Source organism: Bos grunniens, chromosome 13 (genome assembly GCF_055505025.1).
Source record: "Bos grunniens cultivar Pamir isolate PY7600 chromosome 13, Bosgru_T2T1.0, whole genome shotgun sequence".
NCBI lineage: Eukaryota > Metazoa > Chordata > Mammalia > Artiodactyla > Bovidae > Bos > Bos grunniens.
Window position 1 is genome coordinate 21,664,148 of NC_141177.1, and position 12,095 is coordinate 21,676,242.

At 52.1% G+C, this 12,095-nt stretch overlaps 1 protein-coding gene across 1 annotated transcript in view; it reads right to left on the reverse strand.

The window, feature by feature from the left end:
- Nucleotides 1–3,313: 3,313 nt before the first annotated feature.
- The window catches only part of ASXL1 (ASXL transcriptional regulator 1), a 64,388-nt gene continuing 55,606 nt past the window's right edge, over nucleotides 3,314–12,095 (reverse strand). The window contains exons 9-13 of the mRNA XM_086332433.1: nucleotides 11,250–11,413; nucleotides 11,043–11,139; nucleotides 9,586–9,691; nucleotides 8,656–9,286; nucleotides 3,314–8,170 (exon numbers count right to left, since the gene is read on the reverse strand). Coding sequence (XP_086188559.1) covers nucleotides 5,276–8,170; nucleotides 8,656–9,286; nucleotides 9,586–9,691; nucleotides 11,043–11,139; nucleotides 11,250–11,413 — 3,893 coding nt within the window. The 3' untranslated portion in view covers nucleotides 3,314–5,275. The remainder of the gene's footprint in view (nucleotides 8,171–8,655; nucleotides 9,287–9,585; nucleotides 9,692–11,042; nucleotides 11,140–11,249; nucleotides 11,414–12,095) is intronic.

The following is a 12,095-nucleotide window of genomic DNA, read 5'->3' on the forward strand; positions in this document are numbered from 1 at the left end:
TGCAACTCAATTCTGTTTCGTTTGTGGAATGACTAGCACAGGCCAACTCCCTCTCCCCTCACTTAACAAAAGACCAATGAGCTGTTAATCGAGCTGTTATCTCCATGGTATTACTTGCTAAATGCACTGATTTCATAAGTATGTGGAATCCTTTTTCTTTTGAATCTGTATATCATATATAAGACTGAATCTACTTAATAAACACTGAATAACAAACCGAATGCTTTATTTCTATGGTGTCCTGTCCACAAGATGGCCAGCCAGTTCTGTTCCCTCCAACTTGTTTGGCCCCCAAAAAACCCTTCAACCAGTAGCCAATAAACTAGCATACAGAAGATCCTTGCTAGATTTTGAACAAATGAACTTTTTTGGCACCTCACCCATCAGAAAGGGAAAGAAATGGACCCTTCCTGGTCCTTGTCACGTGCTCAGCACAGGCACATACCAAATTGAAATCTTGTGTCTCGTGGCCGCCTGCCCAGGGAGGTGCTCTAGCCCCGCCTGCAGGTGAGGAAGAGGGCACGGCAAATGCACGCCTCACCTGAACGCGGCCAGTGCTCAAGCAAGGTCTTAGATGCGGCCGTTTCCCCCAAACCATCCTTTCCCTACTCCCATCCCCAGCAAGGGCGCAGTTCTTCAATGGGCTGAAACCAGACTCAGGCGGCAGTTTCTAAGTGCAGGCTGGGGAAACCGAGGAAACACTGTCCCTGGTCCTGAACCATTGGGACTTGACACTCCATTTGACCAAAACCTGGGATCTCATCTTAAAGGAAGCAAAAGAGCTGCTTTTTCTTTCAAAGACGTTGACTTGTGTGCAGCCTTTTTTTTTTTTCATCCTACATATAATTGAGGTTAAACTTTAAGGAAAACTTGCAGCAAATGACTGGGGCCAAATCCGATTGTCACAAGTTTAAAAGCAATTCTGCATGAGTTAAAAGCATAAATACAACTGTTACTATTGCATGCATGCACACACACTATATGGCAGTTGTTCTGAAAACATTTTTTTGTAATGACAAAACAATCTTTTTTTAAAAAAGTGAAACTGTGCAGTAGCCAAATATATCAAATAGATAAAAGGAGAGGAGTCCACAGTTCTAGTCTAGACCCTGGGACTACAAATCCCACACCCCCTCCTGGGACAACACAGCGGGCCACACGCACAGAGTCTGCACTGGCCCAGTGGGAAGCACTTACCTCCAGATGACGTCACAGCAGTACGGACCCTGGGATCCGAGGAGACGCTTGTGGACAGAGAAGTGCTGGTTCCAGTCTGGCTCCTTGAAACGGGGCTCCAGAGCACTGGTATGGCGTGGAGAGTGCAACATCAAACAGGTGCCCCTGGCGTCAACAATGAGCTCAAGGCCACTCAGTGACTGAGCAGGCGAAGCTCAGCGTACTCGACCAGGGGGGTGGGAGACTGTGCCTGTAACGCAGTTTTAAAGTAATTTAAATGCATTGAGGAAGCTCAGTAGTTACAGGAAACTGAAGGAGAATCCCTTGCAGAGGGATGCAAAGTCCTCTCTCCCCTCTTCTGTATAAACCCAGCTCTTACTAGGTTTAGTGTCAGTCAGCGGGGTTCTTCATTCTTCAGTGAGGAGCTCCAGCTGCCAGGGCAGGGTGCAGGGTGCTCGTAACCCATCTGAAATAATACAGAACACTTTGTGCGTGCATGTGTGTGTGTGTGCACGCGCGCATGTGCACTCCTGGGGGAAGAAGGTCCAGAGCTCCCACTTGGCTCTCAAAGGAGTCTGTGTTCCCGAGAAAGTTAAGAACCACTGCACTGACAGCTGTCACTGTTTTCCTTACAGAACTTCCATTCACCCCTTCTGGTTCTCAAGAGATGTTCATTCCAGGCTCTAAAAATGATGTGCAAAGACATGAGGACGCACAGATCACTGGCACTGTTTGGTTCCAAATATTAACCTCCAGGGTCACAGAGCCTATCTGCTCCATCAATTTAAATGACACCCACCCACACATACAGCCCGGGCCGCCTCCTCTCAGGGCCCAGGGCAGGCAGATGCTTCAGTCCCTGAGGCCCAAGGGACTGAGTGTACACACACACACACACACACACACACACACACACGAACACATGTACATGCAAGCACCCCTCTCAAGCAGGGTCTGACTTTCACATGAGCAGACTGAACATGAAACCAACAGATGACCCTGTGCCAGGCCAGCAAGACAGCACTCCTTCCAAATTCTGAAAGTCTGTTTCCTCGTCCTTTGGACCATGAGTTAAGCAAGCATCTCCTCCCAAGGACCCACCTCTAAACCCAGGACTACACACTCAACCATAGATGTCTGCTCTGCCTGCACCAGCACTCAGCACACCACATGGGTCCCCTCTCCACAGCTCCTCTCTGGCGTGCAGGTCAAACAGGCACCAGGAGCTGTACTGTGCTCTCCCGTGCATGCAGAGAGCTAGGGTCTTGGCCTTGGGCAAGTGAACAGGCTGGAGCACCCCCTAGGCACCGCACACTACAGTTTTATGAAGTGGCAACTAGTAACCCAAATCAGAGATGAGAGAGTTACCAGAGGTTGAGTGACTTGCCCCTACCACGGTACTGGCAGGCAGCCAGGCCCTCTGGAAACCATTCCACCCTCCTGATGAGATGCAAGTCTTTGCGTTCTAAGCAGCTGCAGAAGTGAGCCAATTCCGAGACGTGAAGGCACAAGCACGTCACCACCAGTCATCTGACACCACAAAGCCCCCGACCTTGACTTCTCCACCCACACCTTGATCAGACAGCAGCACCACAGAATTACAGCTTGTTACTGCCCCACACGCAAGATCTACTTTCTCCAATTCATGGGAAATGAATGGATAGGTACTTGAATTAACCTTTAAAGTCAAAGGTCTTCTATCCACTCAGGCTCATCAATCAGCACCAGACCCCGTATCTCAGGCCAGCCCCACCCTCACTGCTGCTTGTCACCCTCCCCACAGATACCCAGGAATCTCAGGCAACCTCGGGTTCAGCGAGGCAGTCAGGATGAACAGCTGTAGAGGGATGCCACAGTTCATAATTGGATTCTCAAGAGGAAAGGAACCTCACTGCTCACATGGGATTTCTGCTTTCCAGTCCACACAGTGGATAACGGATATGTTCACCACCTCACGCACAGGGTGTGAAGACCTGCAGCACTGACAAGTCATGCCTTAGGAACTCACCTCACAAAAGAACTCCGCACACAAAAACGTCAGCTCCAACGCCGAGGCGAGGCGAGCGTTTCTTCCCCCTCGGCCTGACCTTCCTCCCAGCCCAGTGAGACGGCCGCAGAAGACAACAGAGACCACCAGTGCGCGTTGTACAGGTTTATTTTTCCAAGACCACAAAGACATACAAGAGCAGTGCTTTCCCTGGCGGACCAGTTTCCAACTGTCCCCTCAAATGGCCCCAAAGGTCACAGCAGAAGGAAGAAGAGGATCAAACACGCTTGGGCCTCTGCTCCCTGTCTTTGGTAAACAAGACTCTGGAAGTTGACAACCGGGACTTGGCCAATACTGCACTTCAATCACCATGTCTTTGCCAACTTCCCACTCGTGCTGCAGATGACACAAACTCCACACTGGAGGAAAAGTGGGGGAAAGACAAGACCTTCCAGATGAAATGAGGCTTGCTGAAGTCATACCAATTTCACAGCTCACACAGACGCACTCGCACAGGGAGACCTAAGTTCAACAAGGAGGATGCTCAACTCACAACTCGAGGTACAAGATAAGGCAGGAAGCAGGGAGGTGAGACAGCTCTGGAGACATCTACTTGCTGGGAACATGTTGGGAGAGAGGCCGGAGGCTGGCACGGCTGTTTCTTCCTTAACCTGCTGTCACAGGTGTGTCCAGTGGAGCCCTGTGGCCCCAGCAGAGTGTGGTCCCGGGTTACTGCTGACAGGTGGCGCGCCTGGGGCTGGGAACGGAAGGAAGGCCCACGTGGGGGCTGCCCAGGGCGCTCACCCTAGAATCCAGAAGCACTTAACACTGGTGGTGGCGATTTGTCACACACGGCAGCGACCTGCCAGTGAAGGCTGGAGAAGAGATGAGGAGCAAGACACGTGTGCCCAGCAACGAGTGGCCAGGGTGCCAGTGGCTCTGCAGCTGCAGCAGGTCCACTGGCTGACCGGTGACCAACCACTGGGACAACTGGCAGGTCGTTAGGTCAATCGCTCCACCCCTCACGTTGGGCGGCACAGCACGCAGTGGCTCTGACACGGGTGGAGAGAAGTCAATTACACCACTTTAATGCAACGATGCTGAAGACGTGGAATAAGGGAGAGTCGTTCGTGTTTTCTGTACAATACATCCATTTACAGAATCAGCCAGTACTGTGTACAACATATAAATATATGGTAAAACATCAGAGGTGCATAGAGCATACTTACAGAAGCCAAAAGTTCACTTTATACATCCAAGGATAAAGAGTTAAAAATATAAAAATAAGAAAAACACACTGCTTTGAAATGTAAAATGACTTTCACATACACAGGGGTGTTGGAGATGCCCACTCCCACAGAGTCCAAAGTGATGCCCAAGGTGTTGTGCAGGTGAATTCACCTGCCAAACGTCTGGACACCTGACTTACAAGGAGGAAAGACAATCCTAGCCCTGACCTGTTGTCCAAGCAGGTCTGTTCGAGGTTCCAAAAGCTCCTGCAGGCCAGTGGGTTATTCGGAGACAGGTAAGTCCCAAATTGGCCTCGGTAACAGAACCGAAGATCACACTGGCTCCATCAACTGGCAAATGACTGGCTGTGACCTTGAGGTCAGCAGGTGCTTAAGCCCCCTGCTGGGCACTGCTGGGAGCTGCTTTAACCCTGTGCTGGCTTCTTCCCCACCAACTCCCCAGAGGAGCAGCCGCAGGAAAGACGGAGGGGGCAGTGGAAGACTGACATTTCTACTCAGTTCGGGTACGTTAGTCCCCTGGGTGGAGAACACAACCTTCTCGCTTCAGTTTCGAGGCCCTCCGAGTCTCAGGGAGGCTCCCCCACATCGCACCAAGCTCTGTCTCTGTGACGAGAGCTTGGGCTAGCCAGCCGGCCTTGGGCAGCCCAGCGAGCTGCCCTGCAGGAAACCCTTCCAGCAAGACCCAAAGGGCCAACAAGTGGCCAAGGGGCTTTAGCACTATAGATTTCAGGGAGCAGCAAGAGAACCCTTGCCTAGAGAGACAGAGTCTGTTTTATCAATGATATTCTGTATACAGATTTAAGATCCATCATTATCAAAATACACACACTAAATATACAACTTTTCCCATGGCCATAATTTATTATCTCACCACAAGGCACAATACACAGAGCTTTGAGGGTCCAATACAGTCATCGTGACAGAATGCACCGCAGCCCTGGCACATGATCATGGCTTTCAGGCTGCACGCACACTGGAGCGAGATGCTTTCCACTGTGCTGCTGTCGGTGAACATTTGCAAGGAGAGGGATGCACTGTGGCTCGCACCAAAGTTTGCTTTGTGGCTCAGCTGCACCACACTTCCGGCCAGGCCTTTGGGAAAAGGGGGGGAGCCGGAGGAATAATTAAAGCTGGTGGAACTTAGCTGGAGTTTGGAAAGCTTCCCATAAAATGCCTGCTTGATGTTGAGTTGGGAGGGGATGGAAGAAGGCTCCAGAGGCTGACTGAGTCCCTTCCCGGGCTCCCGGGGTAATTTCCAGAAGGGCAAATCAAGGACAAAGGGCATCCCTTGCAAGTGATCCACCAGCTCCCGGGGACCAGGCCCCACTGCCTTTCTGTTCTCTGCATCCACCTTGAGAGGCCCTCCATCAAGAGTCTTTTCGCTCTTGATGCTGCCAACAGAGGCAGGCGGTGGCTTTGGGGCCCAGTCTTCCCTGGCAGTCTGTATCCCACCAGACAGAGAGGTTTTGCCTGGCCCTGACTTCCTATTGGGAAAAGCGGGAGGGGCCTCCGCAGGCAGTGGCGTCGGCTCCACCAGCCGGGGGCACTGAAGGGCTGCAGCTGCGTTCTTGGAGCCAAAGAGCTTCTTCCCTTGGCCTCCCGCACTGTTCTGATCCCCCAGGGCCCGACCTGCCTGATCAGGACCCGAGGAGACCGCATTTGGAGATGAGAAAAGAGGGGCTCTCGAGGTAGTGAGATTTCCCAGACTCACACCTGGGGCAGCAGTTGAAATACTGCACTGGGACAGGTCACGGGCTTCCTTCTGATCTTCAAAACTGAAGGGAGATAACTGTTCTTTGAAATCCACTTCTGCTTTCCCAGAGGCAGCCACTGGATTGGTCACTGGATATAGGGAGTCTAAACTCGGGGCGTTCTTGGACATCTTTAGGGGCGCCCCAGGACCTTGGCTAGCCTCCAGCCGGGCAAAGCCGGTACTTGCTTCACAGCTCTCAGGTAGCAGAGACTCTGGACTGCTCTTGCCAACTTCGCATCTGTTCTCCCCAGGACCTTGCAATGACCCCATCCCCAGGGAGCCACCAGGGCTCTGCTCTGCTGTAAGTGCGAGTCGTGGGGGTTCGGGTTTGCTGCCGCCATGGGCTGGAGGGAGAACCTTCTTGAGGGGCAAGTGGCCCTGCAGCAACTGCATCACAAGGGGGTTAGCAGCCTCCACTGAGGATGCAGGCCTGCCCAGGGACATGGGTCTCGGCTGATACTCGGGACTGGCCAGCAGCAGGGAGTCTGGGATCTTTGGGGGAACTGCACATACCCGAGACACCCAGCTCTGAGGAGCAACCATCCCATCTGTCCTGGTGACCAGACTCAGGTCACCATTCACCTTGGAGAGCGAGGCACAGTGGTTCCAACTGTGTTTCTCACCCTGCTCAGCCACCAAGGACCTCTTCGGCCCCAAGGTTTCACCAGGCTCGGCCTCACTGCTGTCCTCGGAGAAGTGGCCTTCGAAGTCAGAGGCAGTGTCTGTGGACTCGCTGTGAGGACTCAGAGCTTCCGAGTCTCCATTGATTCTGGGCTTGTCACCTTCCAGCTGTCTGCAGTCGCTGCCGCTGCTGTCAACACAGCCAGAGTGCACTGTCCAGAGTGAACCCAAGTGGACGGGGGGATCCAGACCCTCCTCCGCTGTCAAGCCCACAGGTGATGCTGGGATGAGGGGGGCCGCTTTCTCCCACTTCTCTCTGACCTGGGACTTAATGGACGGGACCTCTTCTCTGGAGTCGGGTTCAGGTTGTCCCCCTGCCTCATCATTTGACATGCCAGGCCTCCAAGGAGCAGCACCAGGGGAGACAGGAGCCTCGGTTTTCAAGTTTTCCTGTCTAGAAGAACTTTCCCTTGTGGGTGGGCCCGAGTCATCAAGTTCTGATTCATCATCAAATGGTCTGTCTTGCAGGCAACTGGCCAAGGATGATTCGGAGATGGAACTGGGGGTCACGTTCACAGGATCCTTCATGGTGGGATTACTGCCACTGTCTGGAGCCTGGCCAGTTCCTTCTTCTAAACCAGTAGGCCCGGCCAGAGCCCGAACAGGACTGTTCTCTGAGGGGATGGTAGGTGCTAGCTTCTCATCACCCCTTTCCCAGGCAGTGGTACCAGACCCACATTCAGTTCTGCCTTCTGGATGCGACACAAGCTGCTCAACTAACCTCTCAGGTTCTGGGATTCTAGAGGGCAGTGGGGGCAGAGCCTGGCATGGCGGGTCCCGAGTGGGTGCAACGGGGAGTCGGGAGGCATCTTCCAGCCCGCCGCTAGGGCCATCTGGGACCCTCTGCAGTGGGCAGCTCTGCCCCTTTCTGAGAGAAGCCAGGTCCTCTCTCCTGGCTCTGGACGCAGCAGTTTCGGCCTGGGCGTGATCCCCGTTTAGAGGACAAGGCGGCAGTAGTTGTGTTCGCTGTAGATCTGACGTACACTCTCCAGGGGCACTCGGGGCCCCCCGGGGCTCAGGGTGGCCACAGGCCTCACCACCATCACCACTGCCGCCGCCTCTGCCACCTCCCTCATCGGTGGCCCCGCCGCCACCTCCACCCGGGCCACCCCCACCTCCGATGGCAGTGGTGGCCGCCTCTCGATGGCAGTGGTGGCCTCTCGCCCCTCGGACCTGCAGAGCACGGGCTTTAATGTCTGCAAGGGTCCTGGCACCAGTCCAGCCCCGGCAGGAGGACTCCGTGATGGGGACGATGCGGGGACATATCTGGTAAGTGGGCTGACCTTTAACCACCCAGGGTGGTTTGATACGTGAAAGTTGAATCTGCAAGAGAAGAACAGAACAGTTCTAATTGACTGAGTGCTCTGACCTAGAAACTGTTAAGCTAAACTGGGATCCTAGTAGCTTAAAAGTCATGGCCTAGAGAATCAAATCGTTTCATAGCTGTCTAAGATATTACACCATTCTCAAGACCCTGCTCAAGGGCTGTTAAGTTCCATACTCCTAAATTTAAGTTCTGGTGGGACAGTGTGAGTCACTACACAAAGAATCTACCACCACCTAGATTTTAAAACCCGTCAGGGTTCTGACCTGTACAGATAATGGTGAACAACCAAGTGAGGAAGAGAAGAACCTCAGCCCCGGGCTATTCAAGTTAAGTCTCAAGAACAGCTCTCTGTAGAGAGCTCTACACTCTCACATAATTAGCACAAGGGCCCAGGGCCTTCTGTCCCTATAAAGGAGCCCCACAAATCTCCTGTCCCTCAAAGGCCCAGGCTCAGGGCAACCAGGATCACACAGCCACCTACCCGGATGGGCGGGACTTTGGGCTCCTCTTTGGTGGGCTGTGGCTTTTCGGGGTGAACACTTTCAATTGTGTTACGAAAGGACTGACGATCTTCAAGCCGGGGCTTCTTTTCGGGAAAGGAGGCAGAGGTCGCCTGCTCAAAGGATTTCCTCTTCTGATCCTTGGGTTCCTGATCCACGGTCTCCTGCAGCAAGCTGGGAATTCTGTCTGGAGACGTGGAGACACGTGCCTGGTCATTGGGACTAGGCTGGAGCCGGGAGGCCACAGTTTCCACTGGGAATTCGGGACTCTCTGGGTTGGATGCTGCGGAGGACGTGCCAGGTGGGTGGGGGCTGCCCACCCCTGCTGTGTCGGTCTTAGCCTCCCCGTCCTTGTGGAGGGGGATGTCTAGTGTCACAGACTGTGCGTCTTTAGCGATCTCTGCTTGTTCTGGCTCCTGTCTTTTGTACAGATTCCTTCGGGCTCTGGTTCGAAGATCTGGCCGAGAGCGTTTCTTGAAATGCCCATCTCGCTGCCGGGTGGCCGGGCCACGCTGTGGCCGTGTTGATTCTGAGACACGCAGGTCACTCTTGATTTCAGCCTCCTCCTGGCCCACATTCTGCTGCAATGACTCTTCTTTGGTTAAACCCAGCCTGCAAACCAAAGTCAGACTGTCAGCTACAGAGCAGAGAGAGCACATCCTCTACGTATGACACACACTCAGACACTAGACTTCTCAGAACAAAACCAATCTGCATGGTAACCATACGAAATCCTACGTCAGCTTCCTCACGAATGGCATCAAGTCAAATGAGAGTCCCGGCGACCTCCAGTTCTCAAGAAACATAGCAACACGCACAGCTTTGAGAATCCCTGCTTCTGCCCACTGCACCCCACCCCCACCCACCATCCCCAGAAGCCACACCACAACTCATAGCTCCCAGGGCCTTACTTCTGTCCATAGTAGTCTTCGAAAAACTTTTCTTTCCATTGTTCCACTTTCTTTTCCTTCTCCATTTCTTGTCGTATCCTGACCTGCATCTCATGAGTGAATTCACCTAGAGAGAAACAAAACTTTTCGAGTGGCATATTAAGATTAATATGCCTCAGGAAAAGCCGAATCCTGCTGTTCTACCATGTCAGGAGTTTACAAAACAACACGTGGCTTTGGGGAGCTTGGAAATCCTTTCCTACCCCTTACTATCTTCATGCTGGCTCCTGGTTCCCTCCCAGGCCCTCTCACGTCCTGCCCTTACTCAGGACAGAACTAACATGTCTATTATAAGGGAAATTGACTCCTCTCTAGGGTCCTCAGTCCTTGGAAAGCAAGCAACACACTGATCAAAAAAGCAGAACAAAACCAATCAACAAGAGAACCGTTCTTACCCCACACACAGGGAGAAGTTAACAGAGCAGGCTGAGACAGGCCTGCTGACGAGGTGGGCCCTTGGCTGACATCTGGGAAATTGGATTTCAGGAGGGTTCCCAGCCCCTAGCTGACAAGAACGGCTCACTGTGCCTAAACAGTTTATGCAAACCAGATGGTTTAATGGTGAGCACCTGCTTTCCTTTGGGGACTCTCGAATTCAGGTATGCACCAGGCAGAAGCTTCCTACATGATCAGCTCCCAATAAAAACACGAGGCACCAAGTTCTGGACGAGCCTCCCGGTAGACTACCCTTCACTTACATGCTCACATCTCCTTGCTAAGGGAGCTGAGCACATCCGGTGGGACTTCTCTGGGAGAGGACCTGGGAAACATGTGCCTGGTTTCCCTCGTTTCCCTTTGCTGATTTTGGTCTGTATTCTTTGCTGAAGTAAATTACAGCTGTGAGAATAACTACAGGCCGAGTCCTCCGAGCAAATCATCAAGCCTGGAGAGAGGTCCTGGGGACCTCCCAGCGCAGTTTCCATGTAGCCTCCCCGCAAAAGGCCCTGTGGTTAGGACTCTGCGTTTCCACTGCAGGGGGAATGGGTTCAATCCCTGGTCAGGAAACTAAGATCCCACATACTGTGCAGCCAAAAAATATTACAGAGAAGCTAATACTCACTCCAACTGACAATGTCTAAAAAGACAAGAGTACCTGGTGGAACTTAAAAAGCAGGTCAATGCCATGGTTACTGGAAAGAATAGGAGTTTACAGTTTTAATGATGAAGAGGCAACATAGATGAATATATATACACACAAAACAGTGAAAGCTAAAACACTCTTGTAGCTTCTTCAGAGCTATGGGGTACTATATCTACATCAATTAGAGGAAAGCCTGCCTTATAGTCAATACTCCTTGGGGGAAAAAAAAAAAAAAGATCATTGAAAAATGAGCGTTTGGATTTTAAACACCAGGAGACAAGTGACACCACACATGGCAGGCACCTCTCAAGCCACTGGGATGAGAACGTCTACTCACCATCAGCCAGGCGTTCCCGCCAGCTCTGAGCTGCGTGGGTGAAAAACTCATTGTTCAGCGCACTACTGCTGAGACGTAACAGGCCATCAGTTCCCACCTAGAAGGAATGAGGCCAAAAAAAAAGGCACATGAATGAAAACAAACAATAAAGAATCTTAGGAAGAACAGAAGCTGGTGCAGAGAGCACAGGAAGCCTCCCATCCACACCTGTCTGTCTACTTCGGGCAGGAGGAAGAGGAGCTGCTGCTGGAAGTGGGACGGCAGGGCATGGAAGGTCCGCGAGTTGATCAGGGCCCGGAGGTTGGTGTTGACAAGAATGGACCCAGGCGTCTCAAAATCGATCTCTTCCCCTCTGTTGCGCTTCATTTGACCTGTAATTTTTCAAGCCATAAGAAACAAAATGTAGATTTTCAGCTTCTTAAAGCAAAAAAGCCAATGCCAAATGAGGGAAAACTTTGGTGGCAGCAATCAAACTACCCAGAACTTATCTGCACACATTCTGCTCAATCGTCTAATCTAGTCTAACCTATTGGTACCATCGAACTTGAGACTCTTAACACTTGGGCTGGCATCACCTCAGACAAGGCTCTTGTAGCACATTGTGTCACAGCCTGAAGGGATACTCTTCCCAGAGAAACTCAGGCCAGGGGCAGATTCGGAGCTTCCCTCCCAAATTTGGAGAACAGGCTCCACGAAGTCAATGGGAGAAATTATGAAGTTGTCGAAAAGCAAACCTAGTGAGTGTCCTACAGAAAAATCTGCAGAAGTCTTCTGTGAAGGGAGTGGAGAGGTCTGACCTCCAAGCAGAAAGGTAGTAAGAGGTGTTTAAAGCCCACTGAAATGTCAATGCCTCTCACAAAAGCCTCGGCCAATGGGATACAGACCTGTGTGAGTCTGAAATGGAGCACTGCTGAGGAGCTGGAGAAGCTGCAGGACAGCAAACCCTGCTGCCACGGGGGCAATGGCTTATTCTCATCCTCGGAAGCCAAAGTTAGTCTTCCTAATGGCTTCATGGAACCCTTCTACAAAAATCCAGCATGTGGGCTTTGAGAC